At 43.4% G+C, this 19881-nt stretch overlaps 1 protein-coding gene across 2 annotated transcripts in view; it reads left to right on the top strand.

Annotated features, from left to right (window-relative positions):
* The first annotated feature begins 287 nt into the window (after positions 1-287).
* Positions 288-19881, top strand: part of LOC126183647 (long-chain fatty acid transport protein 1-like) — a 388944-nt gene continuing 369350 nt past the window's right edge. For both annotated transcript variants that reach the window (XM_049925802.1, XM_049925794.1), the window contains exon 1: positions 288-563. In XM_049925802.1, the coding sequence (XP_049781759.1) occupies positions 501-563 (63 nt within the window). In that variant the 5' untranslated portion in view covers positions 288-500. The remainder of the gene's footprint in view (positions 564-19881) is intronic.

The raw sequence follows: 19881 nt of genomic DNA, 5'->3' as shown, positions 1-19881 counted from the left end.
GTTCACGAGACTTTTTTGCTTCGAATGATGGTTACTATCATATCCCTCATACTGACCATTCCTCGTATGAGACACTGTATCTCAAATGTTTACCCCGGTATTGTTCAGTGGTGAGGAGAGCGGTATCTGCAATAGCGTGCATACTGGAGCGTCGATTACAAATCACACGCAGCCGCGGGTTGCCAGGGATGGCAGGGGGGAGGTAATGAAAGCGCGGGGGGGGGGGGGGGCGGGCGAGAGCCTGCGCGGCGCCGCCGCAGCCACGGCCAGTCCTCCGGACGCCAGCGGTCGGCGAGGCGCGAGTGCCACAAGCGAGAGCGACTGCGACTGCCTGGCGGTCTCGGCTGCGTGCCGCACGCTTCAGTTCCCCACCGGAAAGAGCGGCCGCACACTTCACCCGTACGGCAGTGCTCTGCTTACGGGGGCGCAGCGTGCCGGAAGCCCCGCCGTTGTTACCGCTACAGGTAGCCGGCAAGTGGAGCACCGCGCCACACGCCAGCATGACGGCTCCGCACGAGGACGACGTCCGCAACGGCAACGTCAAGCAGCCGCCACAACCACAGGTGAGTCCTCCTAACTAGGGACTTTCCGACACCGCATTCGGTACGATTTTTCGATCCAGAACTTCACCGATAGCATTTTGGAGATTTTTTTCGGGGATATTTTCAGCGATTATCGTATAACAGACTCGTAATCTCCAAAAAAAAAGTCTGGAAACACTTCCTAAAATTTAAATTTACATTAGTTCTGAACCGCGCGACCGCTACGGTCGGAGGTTCGAATCCTGCGTCGGGCATGGATGCGTGTGATGTCCTTAGGTTAGTTAGGTTTAAGTAGTTCTAAGTTCTAGTGGACTGATGACCTTAGAAGTTAAGTCCCATAGTGTTCAGAACCATTTGAACCATTAGTTATTAAGAAGTTTCTCTTTTTCACAAAAGCTTTTCTTACCTTTGTCCGTCTATATTTTATACCCTTTCTATTTCGACAATCGTCAGTAATTTTGCTGCCCAAATAAAAAAAACTCCTTTACTACTGTTAGCGTCTCATCTCCCAGCCCAACTAGCTCAGCAAGCCTGTTTCAAATCAACTATGTTCCTTTATCTGTGTTTTACTTCTGTGGATGTTAATCGAAACCTCTTTTCACGACGCTACCCACTCTATACAATATATACTATACTATATACTCTTGTCTGTCTCTGACACAATTGCAATTTCATCGGTACATTAATCGACTAGTAATGTATTTATTATTTATTCACCTATTTACGCCAGTTATCTTCGTTTGTTTTAATATATCTTCGCAACAGCGAAAAAGCTAGGAATAGGCCTACACAGTCTCGAAAACGTGCAACAAAAGTGAAGAGTAGTGTAGCAACAATCGCCCGCGAAAGTGCTGTGATGTGGTTACCGTCCCTTTGGGAATAGTTCAGGTGGCAGTGTTTCAATTTTCCATTGCATCACTGTTAACGTTTCATTAATACTGCCGGAAAAGTAAAACTCGAGACAGAAACGAGTAGTACTGAATATAAGCTTGAGAGCGAAGAGTAAAGTAGGCACTAGCATTGTCAAGATCAAGTACTGTGAGTGACTGGAACAGCACGTACCATCAACTTTTGCTCCGCTGTGCAAGTATTTTCGGTGCAATGTAGCCACGCAGATAAACTGGAGTAAGAAATCAAACGAAATGCAACTACTGTGTGAAGTTCCAACAGAAACAACGAGTTTCTAATACCAAAATACTCGGAAAATATTCCTGAACAACCGCCGAAATTTTGTCAGTCGAGTTCGGTTCATCGAGTATACCAATACCTAAAATTATTTCGGTAACTAAATAATATCGGAAGGGTAGTATCGATATCAACAGTGAGGAAAGCCATACTTCCACAGACATGTATGTTAAAACGTTTTATTTCGTTTGCTAACTCGGCCATGGCCCATTTTCAAGTGCATCACAAAATAATTATTGAAATAGAAAACTTTTTCAGACAACACCTTTTTAAAACTGACTAAAAGTATGAAATAATTTCTCCTAGCCCCATACAGATTCCTAACCCCATACCGATAGTCCTGAAAATTTGGCTTTTGAGTTTTTAATAACTATAACAATACTTGCAAAATTTAAAACAAAAAACGTGGGTCGCATGCAGTAGATGAGAGACACGTAACTAGTTCACCTAACTTACTAACCGTATGAACTGGCGTGTGATTTACCTCAACGACAGCTATTCTCTGGACTTCTTACTATTATCAATTGCATGCACAGTGTTTTTCACCGAGCGAGGTGACGCAGTGGTTAGCACACTGGACTCGCATTCGGGAGGACGACGGTTCAATCCCGCGTCCGGCCATCCTGATTTAGGTTTTCCGTGATTTCCCTAAATCACTCCAGGCAAATGCCGGGATGGTTCCTTTGAAAGGGCACGGCCCCCATCCTTCCCTAATCCGAGCTTGTGCTCCGTCTATAATGACCTCGTTGTCGACGGGACGTTAAACACCAATATCCTCCTCCTCCACAGTGTTTTTCGTTTTAAGTTTTACAAGTATTGTCATAATTATTTAAAATTCACAAGCGCGCATTCTAAGGACTAACAGTATGGGGTTAGTAATTTATATGAGGACAGGAGAAATGGTTTTATCCTTCTTAGTCCGTTTCAAAAATGTGTTATATTACGAAGTTTCTGATTTAAACTGATTTAAATCGTCATATTCAGCTTTTTAGTTTTGTGAAATTTTACAAGCTATTTCAAACATATGATGAGATTACAATAGATTCATACGGTAAATTTCAAGTTTATTTCAGCTTCTCTCCAGCTTCTTCCTACGTTTATCCGTGAAAAGACCATGAAGGCAAGAGTCAGAGAGAATGAAGCTCCACGATGACTTACTAGCAATCGTTCTTACGCGACACATTCGCGACTCGAACAGGAAACAGGGGGAAGCAGCAGTAATACACGAAATACCGCCTGTCACACACCAGACAAGAAAGCGAGTTATTATTACGTTGTCAACCAGTTCTGAGCTATGTGGAAAGTTTCAAGACTCTAGCTCATCGGGAACTTAGAAGTCAGTTGCAAGATTTGTACCGAACAGGCAGTCAGTCAAAAACACAATACTCTGCCATACACCTGATCCAGTGCATAATAGTATTAACTTTTTATTTTACCTAAATTAAATTCACTTATATTTAGGTATCTGAACCACTTTTCCAAGGTGGCTGCATACAGAATATTATTGATATACGTTATTGGAATCTCATATGTTCATTATGGATTACACATGTACACTGATGAGGCAAAACATGATGACCACCAGCTTAATAGCTTGTTTGTCCGTCTTTGGAACGAAATACATCGCTGATCCTGCGTATCAGAGATCCGACAGTTTGTTGGTAGCTTTCTGGACATATGTGGCATCAGATGTGTACGCACAGGTCATGCAATTCCCGTAAATGACGGGCCGCTGATTTCCGTGCGCGGTGATGGCGCCCAATAGCCACCCAGGTGGGTTATATAGGATTCACATCAGGCGAATTTGGTCGCCGAGACATCAAAGTGAGTTCACTATAATGCTCCTCAAACCATTGTGGCACTGTTCTGGCTCCGAGACACGGACAATTATACTGCTGAAAAATGACATGCCATCAGGGAAGGCATCAAGCATGAAGGGATGCTGGTGGTCCGCAGCTGTCAGCGTGTCTTCGATTACTGCCACAGATTACACGCGAGCGAGGGAGAATGTCTCCCACAGCATAATACTGCTCCCACCAGCCTCTGTCAGCGGCGCGCTGCACCTTTCGAGCTGACGTTCACCTCGATGACTGCGTTTGTGGAGACGACGATCGACCCAGCTTAGCAAAAATGTTGTCATCCAAAGAGCCGACATGGTCCCGTGTTCAGTACAACAGTAACTGACGATGTCATTGGATCAACGTGTGAACACGTAGGGGTGGTTCGCTGTGGAGCTCCATGTTCAACAACGTACAATGAACGGTGTGCTCCGAAACACTTGTGCATGGCCAGCATTGGGCTCTTTCGGCAAAGATGCCACTGATTACCATCTATCCTACTTCACTGGACAGACAAGCCTCCAAACCACACATTCTGCGAAGAGTCGTGGAAGTCCAACCATTTAGCGCTTAGTGATAGTTTCATTGCCCGCCGGCCGAAGTGGCCGTGCGGTTAAAGGCGCTGCAGTCTGGAACCGCAAGACCGCTACGGTCGCAGGTTCGAATCCTGCCTCGGGCATGGATGTTTGTGATGTCCTTAGGTTAGTTAGGTTTAACTAGTTCTAAGTTCTAGGGGACTAATGACCTCAGCAGTTGAGTCCCATAGTGCTCAGAGCCATTTGAACCATTTTTTTCATTGTCCTTTTACCACTTTCCGTAAATGATCACTACGATAGCACGTAAACATTCGACGAGCTTCGTCGTTTCCGAGAAACTCGTTACAGGCTTTGTGTAATAATGATCTGCCCTTCGTCAAAGTCCCTTGTGTAAATGGATTTTCCCATTTTTCAGCCCTTATCTTTGCTATGGTGATCCGCCGTCCGTGTCTGCTCCGCTAATAGACTTTTGTTACGGCGAACGTCACGTGACCGCAATGCCACCACGCGGCATCCAGCGTCGCACTGGGCAGCGGTCATCATGTTTTGACTTACCGGTGTATGTAGTCACCACTGCTGCACTTCCAGTTCTGTAAAGTATAGCTCACAGATACTCCACACATCTTAATTCCCACTAATTTGCCGGCCGCGGCGGCCGAGCGGTTCTAGGCGCTTCACTCCGGAACCGCGTGACTGCTACGCTCGCAGGTTCGAATCCTGCCTCGGGCATGGATGTGTGTGATGTCCTTAGGTTAGTTAGGTTTAAGCAGTTCTGATGACCTCAGATGTTAAGCCCCATAGTGCTCAGAGCCATTTGAACCCACTAATTTAGTCATAAAAGGGTATTATTGTTCCCAATAACATTCGATGTCTCTGATACAGATATTCTGGTGTTACTCATAATACTATGAAATAATCGAGTGCGCAGTATCCGTACCGATACCGTAACTATTGAAACACTTCCTTCTATTTGTAACCACACAATGTCCCTACTCTTGACAAGCGCGGCAGCGGCTACCTTCACATGCGGCACCACTTGTGGCACACGAAAACTAAATTTCGAAAACAATTTTCGTTGTGGTCATTACATACTTGACCTAAATCGATTTTGCTATGCGAATCAAACATCGGTTTTGGGAGCGTCGTGTGTTTTACACGAATGGTGCCTGTAAATCTTCTGTGCCAATTTCATCAGCACGATGAATTTACGTTATCAGTAAATTCATAATTTAAATAAAAGACAGTATGATATCTTATGGATGTCAGTGAACTCTTGAGAATGACGAGATCATTCAAGAAGGTATATTTAACGGTGTTATTCACATCAATCAACACACTTGCAAAAACTGTTATTACGCAATCCTTGTAAGGTAAATTACTGTTGGCAGTGGTATGACGTAGCCTTATGTGCCGCTGGTGTTCTGGAACATTCGGAGTTGGGCTCGCCTTTTCCGGAGGGAGGCAGTTTCTAGCTGTTTCGTTCAGCAGTGTCCAAACGCTACGTTCATGCGCCTTTATGCGAGACGAAGGCAGTCGTTTTGGTTTCGCGCAGAACCAGTTTGTGCAGTCGAGTTGCACGGAACATATACTTATGAACAGTCTTCAGAGGTCGAATTGTAGGGCGGTTTATTCGCGGAGGGTGCGCGTAATTACATCCGAAATAAGTAGGTAAATCAATATCGTCATTCTTAGTAGCATCTGGGGTAAGCTATTTTATCATTGAACAATTATTAAAGCCACCGTGAACTGTTGTAGAGGATATTTTAAGTTCTAAAAGCAATATTGCAACGGCAGATTTCAGTGTGACAGCGGTGCTAAGCGTAGCTGCTAATATGAGCATGGTTGGGTCTAGCTATTATTAGGAAGTGTGTAACTTATGAACTCAATCAAAAGCCAGAATAGTCCCGTACTCGGTGAATGAGCGTAGGGAAACACATACAAGAATTGAGCATCGTGGTTCTGGGCAAGGTCCTAGTGGAAGTGGTTTTTGTCTCCTTCCGACCTGTTACAAAGTGTCAAATGTATATCTGTGCCTTGTGGTTTTCTGTGATGAGTGCTTCTACAGTGTAGTGTTGCGTTTGTGTTGTTGTGGATGAAAGGAGGGGAGAGGACGCACACGGTGCCGGAACTTAGCTTACTCCTGTCTAACAGCACCAAGGGGCACCGCCGAGTTTAACGTCCCCATCCGACGGACGGATCTTTATCAACAGTGTCGCATGCCCTCACTTCATGAGACATCGCGGAGAGATCTGCAATTTAATCCAAGACGTTGGCGCAAAGTCTGGTGATCAGGAACTTAAGGCCACCACCTCTCCTTCCCTTTTCCTCCAAATACCAGCTGTGAAAATTTTTCCACCGCCGGTATTCGAAACGGCTTACCTCCGATCGAGCGCCAGCGCACAAGCGAGCACTAGCGGCGTCGGCTGCGGAGGCAGGTACGAACTCAATAAACGAAGTAAATGTTACGAACTGTTTTCCTTTCAAAGTAATCTTTTTCACCTACAATTGAAGAACTTTCGTATCCGTAAAAAAAATGACCACTATTTGGTTTTGGTAACACGGTCAGATTTCGTATGAAGCGTGCTCACACTGTTAACCATTGCTTACCCATGTCCGATCGCTGCAATCAAAACTGTTTCAATTAAAATCAGCATAAATACAGGGGGGTAACAAAAAGGTACGGCTAAACTTTCAGGAAACATACCTCACACACAAATAAAGAAAAGATGTTATGTGGACATGTGTCCGGAAACACTTAATTTCCATGTTAGAGCTCATTTTAGTTTCGTCAGTATGTACTGTACTTTCTCGATTCACCACCATTTGGCCCAATTGAAGGAAGGTAATGTTGACTTCGGTGCTTGTATTGACACGCGACTCATTGCTCTACAGTACTAGCATCAAGCACATCAGTATGTAGCATCAACAGGTTAGTGTTCATCACGAACATGGTTTTGCAGTCAGTGCAATGTTTACAAATGCGGAGTTGGCAGATGCCCATTTGATGTATGGATTAGCACGGGGCAATAGCCGTGGCGCGGTACGTTTGTATCGAGACAGATTTCCAGAACGAAGGTGTCCCGACAGGAAGACGTTCGAAGCAATTGATCGGCGTCTTAGGGAGCACGGAACATTCCAGCCTATGACTCGCGACTGGGGAAGACCTAGAACGAGGAGGACACCTGCAATGGACGAGGCAATTCTTCGTGCAGTTGACGATAATCCTAAGGTGGATGCTAAGTTCACCGGACTTGGATACGATGTGACGTCATTATGACGTATACACGCTACATCGAAAACGATAGAAACCGTATATCGACTATTCGACTTTTGTGAACTTTCGAGAGGTTGTGAGAGGGTAGCGCTGTGCTCTGCGCCATTCGTTTAAATGCGTTTTGCGTTCCTTGCGTTTAAATCGTGCATTGCACTGTGTTTGTGTCCTGTGCGTTGTTTTTCGTTTGATCATCTCTAATTATTGTGGCTATCCGCTCATGTTGTGATGCAATTCGTATTTTGCATAATCTTGTCTTAGCAGATAATACTGCTGACATAAACCACATTGACATGGCCAGGTACATGCTAAAACTATTGTGGTTGTATACATGACATAATATACAGTACGTCTGTCTGGTTTATCATACCACCATGGAATGCTTTGACACTGCATTCAATCATTTCATACGTCAATCAGTACTAGACACTAACCTTTGGTTAAGATTACATTGAGAAATCCACTTCCCCTCGTATTTCATCTCCGGTCGACGATTTTTCTTCAACAATGCCTCATATTTTTCTTTTTAAGTTCGAAATTCAATCATTCTACACACCAGTCATTACTGGACACTAAGGTACCTGTCTCTGCGGTCCGAGTGTAAAATTACTTGGAATTATGGTTGATAAAAGACTATCTTGGGATGGACATGTAAATTACTTAGCTAACAAACTTGCACGAGTTCTCTTTCAGCTATATAAATTATGAAAAAGAAGTCAGCAAGAGTATGCTACTACAATCTAATATGTACTGACAAGACCAATTGTATGAAACCATACTAAAATGTTGATAATAAATAAATATTATTTTCGGCGTAAGCATTCAATACAACAATCACACAATCTAATTTGGTCGGGAAATAAGAAGACTTCACTTTTTTACGAAACGTGTTGTCCGTGGTGTTTTCAATGCCACGGTCAGGAATATTTCTATTAATATCCAGCTCTTTTACTTTTATTTTGGCGAAATACATATACGCTGCCACACAGCTGTTTTCAGAATCGCACGTGTCAAAACAAACCACTAGCTGACGACAGTTTAGAATCTCGAACGTTCGTAAAAGTCGATAGGTGTGTTAATCGACTAAAGCGTATATACGTCATAATGACGTCACATCATATCCAGGTTGGGTGAACTTAGCATCCTCCTAACCCTAATGTCAGCGTCAGAGAAGTTGCTGCTGTACAAGGTAACGTTGACCACGTCACTGTATGGAGAGTGCTACGGGAGAACCAGTTGTTTCCGTACCTTGTACAGCGTGTGCAGGCACTGTCAGCAGCTGATTGGCCTCCACGGGTACACTTCTGCGAATGGTTCATCCAACAATGTGCCAATCCTCATTTCAGTGCAAATGTTCTCTTTACGGATGAGGTTTCATTCCAACGTGATCAGATTGTAAATTTTCACAATCAACATGTGTGGCCTGACGAGAATCCGCACGCAATTGTGCAATCACGTCATCAACACAGATTTTCTGTGAACGTTTGGGCAGGCATTGTTGGTGATGTCTTGATTGGGCCCCATGTTCTTCCACCTACGCTCAATGGAGCACGTTATCATGATTTCATGCGGGATACTCTACCTGTGCTGCTAGAACATGTGCCTTTACAAGTACGACAAAACATGTGGTTCATGCACGATGGAGCTCCTGCACATTTCAGTCGCAGTGTTCGTATGCTTCTCAACAACAGATTCGGTGACCGATGGATTGGTAGAGGCGGACCAATTCCATGGCCTCCACGCTCTCCTGACCTCAACACTCTTGACTTTCATTAATGGGGGCATTTGAAAGCTCTTGTCTACGCAACCCCGGTACCAAATGTAGAGACTCTTCGTGCTCGTATTGTGGACGGCTGTGATACAATACGCCATTCTCCAGGGCTGCATCAGCGCATCAGGGATTCCATGCGACGGAGGGTGGATGCATGTATCCTCGCTAACAGAGGACATTTTGATCATTTCCTGTAACAAAGTGTTTGAATTCTCGCTGGTACGTTCTGTTGCTGTGTGTTTCCATTCCATGATTAATGTGATTTAAAGAGAAGTAATAAAATGAGCTCTAACATGGAAAGTAAGCATTTCCGGACACATGTCCACATAACATGTTTTCTTTCTTTGTGTGTGAGGAATGTTTCGTGAAAGTTTGGCCGTACTTTTTTGTAACACCCTGTATAGTGGGAGGCAGGTTAGTTAACACCTAGATCACGAAGGCTGACAAGAAAAGTGCAAAGTAGTGATTGCTGAAACACTAACGTACTCCAGTATTTACAAACGAAAGAAGACACGTTCTTATTTCTGTACTCACAATTAACGAATGCTTTATCACCAGCCATTGAGTTAAAGATAGTTTAGCCGGTTATGTAGTAGCCTATATAGGGCTGTTGACCAACAGTTGTGCATCTCTCTCCACCTAATAAACATAAAAATGTGCTCCTATTCAATTAAATAAAGGAAACAAATAACTTCTTCTTGTACTTCATTCTACACTATATAGCTTCGATTACAATAACCAAAAGCTTCTGAATCACGACTGAAATGCTTTAGACGTTTACAAGCAGCGAAAATTCACTTTGTGAACTAACTATCCGACAGCCAGCTCGTATTTTCAGAATCGATACTGTAGTGCCTACATGACTAATCGGAAGCGGTAAAGCGAAATCGGGTTATGGAAAAACGGATTTTAAAACGCGTGCGAGTGCTTGCTGCGTCTGTAGTGCTCGTGAACAGGAGAGCAAACGACAGTTCTATGTGCACACTCCAACTTCCCTTTCCGCCGGCCTCCGTAAATGTCTCGTAAAGGCAATGTGGGAGTCTAATCCCGCCTCAGGTATAAGTGTAAGCTGTTAACGTATCCGTACTGTGTGTTCTACGCAGATGCAGAGTTAAACGGCAGAAATGGGTGTGTGTGCGTACAGATTCCACGCTGATAAAAATACATATGCTCTTAATACATGAGAAACTGGTCCCTAAGTAAACGTTAGGTCTGAACCTGAATTAATAATGAAATTACTTCTCGAAATGAGTCAGAGGTGATTATCAACTTTTGCCAGTGATACCGTCTACACAACTTAACGGGATTTTTTATTTATTACATTGCTAGCATGTTTCTGCTGCTGCGGATGTCACATCACGTAATTAAGTGTAAGAATAACATATGAATGAGAGAAGTGCTACATACACATATAAGTCGATAAACGAAAAAAATCACTTACCAAACTTAGGACTTGTGAGAAAAGTTGAAAGTCAAATGCAATACAGCCTATGCCGAAGTGGGGTCTCAAGTGCCACCAACTCTCTTCGAAAGCTTACGGAAATAAACGTGTAACCCGAGAAGTGGTGGAATACGTTGCTTTCGTTTTTCTCGTCATGTATATATACACGAACAAGGGTTTCCAAAACTGCAATATTACAAGTTAAAGCTATAAAATACGGATCCCAGAGATGCTATCTCACAATTACAAAATTAGTATTTTGTATTGCAGCAACATGTATATAGTATGTAAAGCTCACCGAAACATAACAGTCAGTATACATCACTTGTGCTTTATACTCATGTATCATTTATCTCAGTGAAGAGTTAGTTTTATAAGATTTTACCTTAACACGCTAGAAAGATTAAAACTGTGCTTTACGCGCCGAAGTTTTTTTAAAGAATGAACAGATAAATAAATAAACACTAGCGGAAGACATAGAAGCAACTTGGAGGCGTGCTTCTAGATATGTTACCGGCAGGTTACATTAACATGTGAGTATTGTGGAACTGCTCCTCAAACTCAAATAAGAATCCCTGGAGAAACAAGACTTTCTTTTCGCGAAATTTTGTCTAGTAAGTTTGGAGAACCTGTATTTGCGACAGACTGCCGCCATCGTACATCAAGTGTAAGGATCGCGAAGACAATATAAGAGAAGTCAGAGGTCGTACGAAAGCATAGAGGCAGCAGTTTTCACCTAGCCCTAATTGCAAGTGGAACTGGAAAGGCAATGAGTGGTACCCTCCGCCATGCACCGTATGTTGACTTGTGGAATATGTATATAGATGTAGATCCGGTCCGGCGATGCTGACTTATCTGCCTGTCTGCTAGCCTGTCTTTCTTTCTTTCTTTCTGTCTTTTCCCTAGTATTGATCCCGTCTAGTATGGTGATCGCTTCTTCAGGATTTGACAAATTTTATTATTTAACTTCGTGGCCGGATTACCTTCCTGACGCCGCACTCATCAAGGTAAGCTAAGGTAGCAATGTCCCGCCGTCTACCCGTGAGTTCTGTAAAATTTGGTTTGTTTGGTTATCGTATTTTAACTGTTTGTGTATCGTATTCTCTGAGGTGAAACTCGAGGACAAGCCCGGCATTTGCTTAAAACGGGCGTCGGAAAGCTCCTAAGAACCACACTCAGACTGGCCGATGTTCCAACCTGTTATTGTTTACCTGTCACGTGGATTCGATGCGAATCTATCTACAGGGTGGTCCATCTGAAGTTTCGGTGGAGATTATCTCGAAAACTATACATCAGGTAAAAATAGTGGGTAAGACAAGTTCGTAAGCTCAAGGAGGGACATCAAATGATACTATACGTGACCCCCCAGCCCCCACCCCCGTGGGTGGGCGGGGCGCAACTTTTAAATATTAAATGGAAACACCAATTTTTTTATTGCAGATTCGGATTCTCCATAAAAAAAAGTAATAAAGTTTTGACTGAAACATTTTTTAAACCATTGACAGATGGCGCTGAAATCGAGAAAAAGTAAAATTTGGGAAGAACTCTGATTTATTTAGAATTATCCGAAAAAGAAGCATCAAATCGATTAAATATGTGCACGAATCCCCTTGCCTCTCATAGTTTGGGGTGATTAATTAATGAAATTATCCACGAAGAAATTGTTCAAAATTATCGCCATTTGTTTCAATGCATAAAGTCAATCATCTGCGAAAGTTGTCCACAGTTTTAAGAAGCACATCCCGTGGTATGTCTGCACACGCTCTTCGAATACGTTGTTCCATATCATTTCGGGTTGTGGGCTTTCTTTCATAAACAATATTTTTTGAATAACCCCACAAGAAAAAATCAGGAGATGTTAGGTCTGGTGAACGTGGAGGCTACTGAATTGGTCCGACGCGTCCTATCCATCGACCAGGGTACCGTAAATTTAAAGCGTTCCGCACATTTTTAGCATAATGGGGAGCTGCTCCGTCCTGTTGGAACCACATTCGTTACCTAGTTTTTAAATCAACATCTTCCATTAGCTCCAACAAATCATCACGGAGAAATTGTAAATAAGATTCCCCAGTAACATTTCGGTCAAAAAATGCGGTCCTATCAAGTAACCGTTTAAAATTCCACACCAGACAATTTTTGTTGATTGTCAACGGGTATGTGCCAGTGTGGATTGACAGGGAACCAATAATGTCAATCATGACGATTTAATTCGCCATTGTTTTCGAATGTGACTTCATCGGTGAACATAACGTATCTAAAAAATCATTGTCACCTCTTATCATTTCCAAGGACCATTGGCAGAAATACACGAGTATTTGCAGAGCTTTCGGCGTTAATGCCTGTGTCGGTGTGATACGTATGATATGTGCCTTCAAAATCCTCAAAACAGTTGATTTCGGTATTTTAGTGTGTCTCTGAATCGCACGGCTACTCAATTCGGGATCCAGTTGAACACAGGCGAGAACGGTAAGGGTACGAGCGTCATTTTCATTGTATTCGCGATGACGAGGTGGACGGTGCATGTATTCATTCAGAGCTCGTTGAGAGCAATTTCGAATAATGTTTTCGGTTGGATGTCGTCCGTTTGGGAAACGATCCGCATACCATTGTGCAGCTGCAGCTTAATTGTTATGGCATTCACCTAAAATTAACATCATATCAACAATCTCTGTAGGAGGATAGTGAGCCATGTTTCGCTAAAGAATAATTTTCTTTCGTCAGATGATGTTTACGGTTCACAATCTAAAAGTGAAGTGACGTCTGATCGCACTGCACCAACCTTTACATTGAGTCATAGTTCTCAGTTTGGCCACAGTCGGGTGAGTAATGTAATTGTGAAGAGTACCCTGACGAGATTTTAATACCATTCCGCGTCCCTCCATCAAAAACTGTGGCGGGTAGGATACATTTTGTAAAAAAAAAAAATAGCTTAATTTGGCGTAATGAAAGCATTGGTGCACATTTTGTATTGATCTGATGCGTACTTCTCGGATAATTCTAAATAAATCGGAGTTCTTCCCCAATTTTTATTTTTCTCGATTTCAGCGCCATTTGTCAATGGTTTTAAAAAATGTTTCAGACAAAACTTGATTACTTTTTTTATGGAGAATCCGAAACAGCAATAAAAAATGGATGTTTCCATTTAATATTTAAAAGTTGCCCCCCGCCCCACCCAAGGGGGTGGGGGCTGAGTGTCACGTATAGTATTATTTGATGTACTCCTTTGAGCTTACGAACTTCTCTTACCCACTATTTTTATCCGATGTATAGTTTTCGAGATAATATCATCCGAAACTTCAGATGGACCACCCTATATATCTCCATGTATCGCAAGGTAGCGCGAGCAGAGCAGAATTAAGGGTTCTGTGATTCACTTACGTCATTGTAGACCTATGCCAGTGTGGTTCCTCCAGAGAGGTCGTGGTCTATATCTTCCAATCCTCGTCCAATAACAACTGGCACTCTGAATGATCTAGGTGACGAGTGCCTTTTCCAACTAATCACCTCCCTGTGTTTCTCCAGATGTGACTTTTATTTTCCTCCATCCAATATCCATTAGGATAAGCACAGTATTACTTAGATTATAGCTGTCGCTACGTTCCATGGGTCAGGTACAGTACAGCGTCTGTTATCCGAACGCCCGCTTACCGCTTAACCGAACTGTTTACTCCCTCAACCCCCCCCCCCCCCCCCCCGCCGCCCCCTATGGCCATCTCCACAGTTACTGGTTGCCCGAAAGTAACATTTTGACTGTCTGCGCTATGTTACAATCATTTGTGGCAACTTTGCACCGTAAAGTAGACTGCGATATAAAATGCCTAAACATAAATATGTTGTCCTTTCTATGGCAGATAAATACGAGATTGTTGAAGTTCAGAAGAAGGTGAATCCGCAACCAAGTTATCTGATGAATACAAAGTTCGTAAATCGACAGTCAAGGATATTTTAAAAAAAGACGAGCATCACAAATTTTATATCTAACAATAAGCTTGATTCTTCTCAGGGATCTGCAAGTCGTAAAACTATGAAGCTCGCCACGAAAACGGATGATGCTGTTTACAAGTGGTTTACGCAAAAAATATCACAAGGACAACCCATCTCTGATCCCAGTCGATGAGAAAAAGCAGTTCATTTTAATGAAAATCTTGTAGGCCCGTCGAATTTTAAAGCAACCACGGGCTCGTTAAAACGCTTTAACTCAAGACGCAATATTCGAGAGTTTCAAATACAAGAACAAAAATTGTCTGCTCTTTCTTCAGCACTGATTCTTTCAAAATCAAACTAAGGAACGTTTTAAGGAAGATGATAATGCTCTCGAAAACGTTTACAATGTTGACGAAACTGTGCTCAACTGGAAAAGCAACACCTGGTCCTAAAATACGCAAGGATCGTATTACTGCTGTAGTTTGTGCTGACGCTAGTGATAGCCACCGACTGCCTATGCTCGTCACTGGGAAACGTAAGAAACAATGTTGTTTCAAACACGTTAATATGTCTGCGATACCTGTTCTTTACACTTCACAAAAGAGCGCCTCGATGAATAGTACGATTTTTACGGAATGGTTTATGGAAGTTTTGCACCTTCTGTACAAGCTCATCAGTTGAAGAATGGCAAAAGGGAGAAAACATTACTGTTTCTTGACAATGAACCAACTCATCCATCATGTGAGATCTTAAACGAAAAAAAAAAACGATTTCATAAAAGTGATGTTTCTTCCACCTAATGTAACCCCCTTGTTATAGCCCATGAATCAAGCCTTACGGAGACTTTCAAACAGTATTACAGAAAATAGTTGTTACGTAAGAAGAGGAGGAAGAAGAAAGTCTGTTAAGAAATCACAAAAATGTTCTTTTGAAAGATCGTTATACATTATCGGAGCAACTTTGGCTGGTGTAAAGGAACAGAATTTGAAAAAAAAAAAAAAGCCTGCAGTAAAATGTTGCTTATAGCGGAAAGTTCTCAAAGTCTAACTGAAAATAATGAACAGAATGAACTCAATTGCCACGAATGTGATGAAGACGACGCTAAAAAATGGATGAGTGTTGACGACGCAGATCTGGACACCAAATCACGCAGGATAGCGAAATTAAATTAAAAGCTCGTCACTGTAAAGCTGACGGCACTAGCAACTCATTAACTAGTGGTTCAGAAAATGAAGATAAAAATACACACACCAAAAAAAGTTTTGCATCACTTCGGTTCCGAGAGTTCCGGAACCTGTACAGAGAATTGGAATAAATATCAACGTAAACATCATCTCCGCCCTTTTTATTGCTAATGAAAATCATACATTTCATATTGTACCATACAGCGAGACCTTCAGAGCTTGTGGTCCAGACTGCTGTACACACCGGTACCTCTAATACCCAATAGCACGTCGTCTTGCATTGATGAATACCTGTATTCGTCATGGCATACTATCCACAAGTTCATCAAGGCACTGTTGGTCCAGAGTGTCCCACTCCACAACGGCGAATCGGCGTCCATAAATAGCCCTTTTTAATCTATACCAGGCATGTTGATAGGGTTCATGTCTGGAGAACATGCTGGTCACTCTAGTCGAGCGATGTCGTTATCCTGAAGGAAGTCATTAACAAGAGGTGCACGACGGGGGCGCGAATTGTCGTCCATGAAGGCTAATGCCTCGCCAATATGCTGCCAATATCGTTGCACTCTCGGTCGGAGGATGGCATTCACGTATTGTACAGCCGTTACGGCGCCTACTATGACCACCAGCGGCGTACTTCGGCCCCACATAATGTCACCCAAAACATCAGGGAACCTCTACCTTCCTGTACTCGCTGGACAGTGTGTCTAAGGCGTTCAACGTGACCGGGTTGCCTCCAAAGACGTCTCCGACGATTGTCTGGTTGAAGGCGTATGCGACACTCATTGGTGAAGAAGTGATGCCAATCCTGAGCGGTCCATTCGGCATGTTGTTGGGCCCATCTGTACCGCGATGCATGGTGTCGTGGTTGCAAAGATGGACCTCGCCATGGACGTCGGGAGTGAAGTTGCGCGTCATGCAGCCTATTGCGCACAGTTTGAGTCGTAACACGGCGTCCTGTGGCTGCACGAAAAGCATTATTCAACATGGTAGCGTTGCTGCCAGAGTTCTTCCGAGCCATAATCCGGTCATCCACTGCAGTAGTAGCCCTTGGGCAGCCTGAGCGAAGCATGTCATCGACAGTTCCTGTCTCTCTGTATCTCCTCCATGTGCGAACAACATCGCTTTGGTTCACTCCGAGAGGCCTGGACACTTCCCTTGTTGAGAGCCCTTCTTGGCACAAACTAACAATGCGAACGCGATCGAACCGCGGTATTGACCGTCTAGGCATGGTTGAATTACAGACAACACGAGCCGTGTACCTCCTTCCTAGTGGAATGACTGGAAGTGACCGGCTGTCGGATCCCCTCCGTCTAATAAGCGCTGCTCATACACGGTTGTTTTCATCTTTTGAGCGGGTTTAGTGACATCTCTGAACAGTCAAAGGGACTGTGTCTGTGATACAATATCCACAGTCAACGCCTATCTTCAGGAGTTCTGGGAAACGGGGTGATGCAAAACTACGAGGGTTGGAACTTAAATAGTGGCAACTATTTATTCACAACCGATACAAAAGTGTCACATGTTTGCACCTGTTACTTCCACTTCACAGTAGTCACCAGCGTTGTGTATAGCCCGTTGCCAGCGATGTGGAAGGCGTAGTATACTGTTAGCAGAGCACGTTCTGTTGATGGTGCGAATGGAGCGGTCTACTGCCTGTCGAATCTCTGGAACAGTTCTGAAGCGAATGCCACAAAGTGATTCCTTTATCTTCGGAACCAAACCAAAGTCACAAGGACTTAAGTCCGGGAAGTATGGTGGATTCTACAGCTGGTCGCAGGTGATGCTCCAAAAACGAACAGTAATACCGTGCATTGACAGTCTTTGCGAAAGAAGCGGCGACGCTTTCTGCGCAACCCACCCATCATTTTACACGACAGAGCGCGGGCTCATGCAGCGCAAGTTGTGGCTGCTCTGTTTGGTCGATGGGAGTGGGAAGTACTGTACCATCCACCATACTCCCCGGACTTAAGTCCTTGTGATTTCGATTTGATTCCGAAGATGAAGGAACCACTTCGTGGCATTCGCTTCAGAACTGTTCCAGAGACTCGACAGGCAGTAGACCGCTCCATTCGCATCAACAGAACAGGCTCTGCTAACGGTATACTACGCCTTCCACATCGCTGGCAACCGGTTCTACACAACGCTGGTGACTACTTTGATGGACAGTAACAGGTGCAAACATGTAACTCTTTTGTATCGGTTGCCACTATTTAAGTTCCAACCCTTGTATTTTTATGTGTGTTTAATGACTCCGTCTGAAGCAATTGCACGTTTAGACAATGCCTTGCGTTGGTTTGAAGCTCAAAACGAAAACGACCAGTATCAGAAGTCTCCCTTAGCTGCTCGTAAGCGGGTTGGCTTACTTAGACAGCCCAAAATTAAGTACTATTTCCAGCATTAATTTTATACTTATGTACAGCACATGCAAAATGCATATTTATTAAATATTTTTTGTTTAGTAGGCTACACTATATACATTCCTACTGTACTTGCCTTCGTATTAATGAAAGAGATTCATGTTATTATAAATATATGTAGTTTTTATTGATAAATTAGCAAATAAAAATATATCCGAACAGTCCAGGTTTCATAACACCTGTGTCCCCCAGCAGTTTGAAAAATCGACTCTGTACAGTACTTACTGTTACTAAGGCCGCCCCTGGAGATTCGGTGGCACCTTTCGTTGCGGATGACAGTCTTTCGCTGGGAGCCACAGGTCGCCGCGTTCGCATTGAGGTCGCTTTCTCTGGCAAAAGCCTCCTGCGGAACGTGTCCGCCCACATAGCGAAACTAAGCATCTAATTTTCTAAACAGGCAGTCGTGATTCTCTCCTGCTTTGCTACTTTCAACGAAAACTTTCTTGTTTTTGCATGAGATAACACACTGGAAGGTAGCGCTACTGATGACCGAGTATTATGACGTGATTCTGTCAAGGGACACAAGTAAGCCAGTTAAGTCGGTTATCTCAAGGTGTTTCAGTTTGGAATATCAGTGTCCCGTCCTTTACTATCAGCACTTTTCCGAAACACACACTGTCTGATCAAAAGTGTACGGACACTCGTATGTAACTCGGAACTGACCGCTAGATGTCACGAGAGGCGGACCCGCCAGTATGAAAGTAGCCGAGGAATATCGTGTGGTCAGTAGCGAAGGAGCAACAGCAGAGTGTACCGGCCAACAGAGCTCAGTGACTTCGAACAAATCCATAGGTATATATTACCCCTTCTTAAACCGCCCAAGTGAAAACGTGAAGGAACTATCACAGCTGAATCAAGGCCAGTCGGACATCTTCTAATGAACGGCAGCAACCAATTTTCCCTCCCACACAACGCTACACTCCACACAAATATCTTCAAAAAAGACTCCCCAGTATTTAAATTTATATTATATGCTAACAAATTTAGCTTTTTCAGAAATGCTTTTCTTGCTATTGCCAGTCCGCCATTTATATTCTCTCTATTTCCGCCATCATCAGTTATTTCGCTACACAAACGTCAAAACTCACTCACTACTTCCACTATTACGTTAACGTTGAAACAGTGCTATCAGTTAAGACAAAGTTTGATTTGAGCACAGTTGTACAATATGTGTACCTATATTTACAAAAAAATTCTAATTTATGTTAATGTTTGATTCAGCAAGATGTTTTTGTCCAGTCGCTATAGGGAAGGTTGGAAATAAAAGACTTGTCACTAGGACGACCATTAGACTGAGACAGAAAAGGACGCCACATTACACTTTACGGCACGCCTGCAAATCGCCGTGTTCTATTTATCACGTAACAGTTTGTTCAGACTGCATTTGCTCACAAGAACTCGCCGCACCCTGGACCGTGTGTACGCGTGCAACAGGCTTCATTGGCATTGCAGAGGACATTGTTGTAGGACATGACCTGTTTCTCCTTTTAAGCGCATCACGGGAAGCCTAAGTCATTAGGGCTGGACGTAGATACAGAACGTTCAGCTTCTCGACACTTTATTGTCTTAATCAGCGAACTACGAGGGCTGTTCAGAAAGTAAGCTCCGATTGATCGCGAAATGAAAACGACTATGATAATCCGATAAAGCTTTGCACAGATGTGTTGGGCAGTGTCTCTAGTATGACCCTAGATAGCATCACGTCACTCCTCTCATTTCTGAGCTCACAGTGATCGCGTAAAGTTGTCTAGAGAATAGTGTCTCCCGCC

The sequence above is a fragment of the Schistocerca cancellata genome, chromosome 1 (assembly GCF_023864275.1).
Source record: "Schistocerca cancellata isolate TAMUIC-IGC-003103 chromosome 1, iqSchCanc2.1, whole genome shotgun sequence".
In the NCBI taxonomy this organism is placed as follows: domain Eukaryota; kingdom Metazoa; phylum Arthropoda; class Insecta; order Orthoptera; family Acrididae; genus Schistocerca; species Schistocerca cancellata.
Note: the sequence above shows the minus strand (reverse complement) of the source record. Positions and strands in the feature narration are given on the sequence as shown.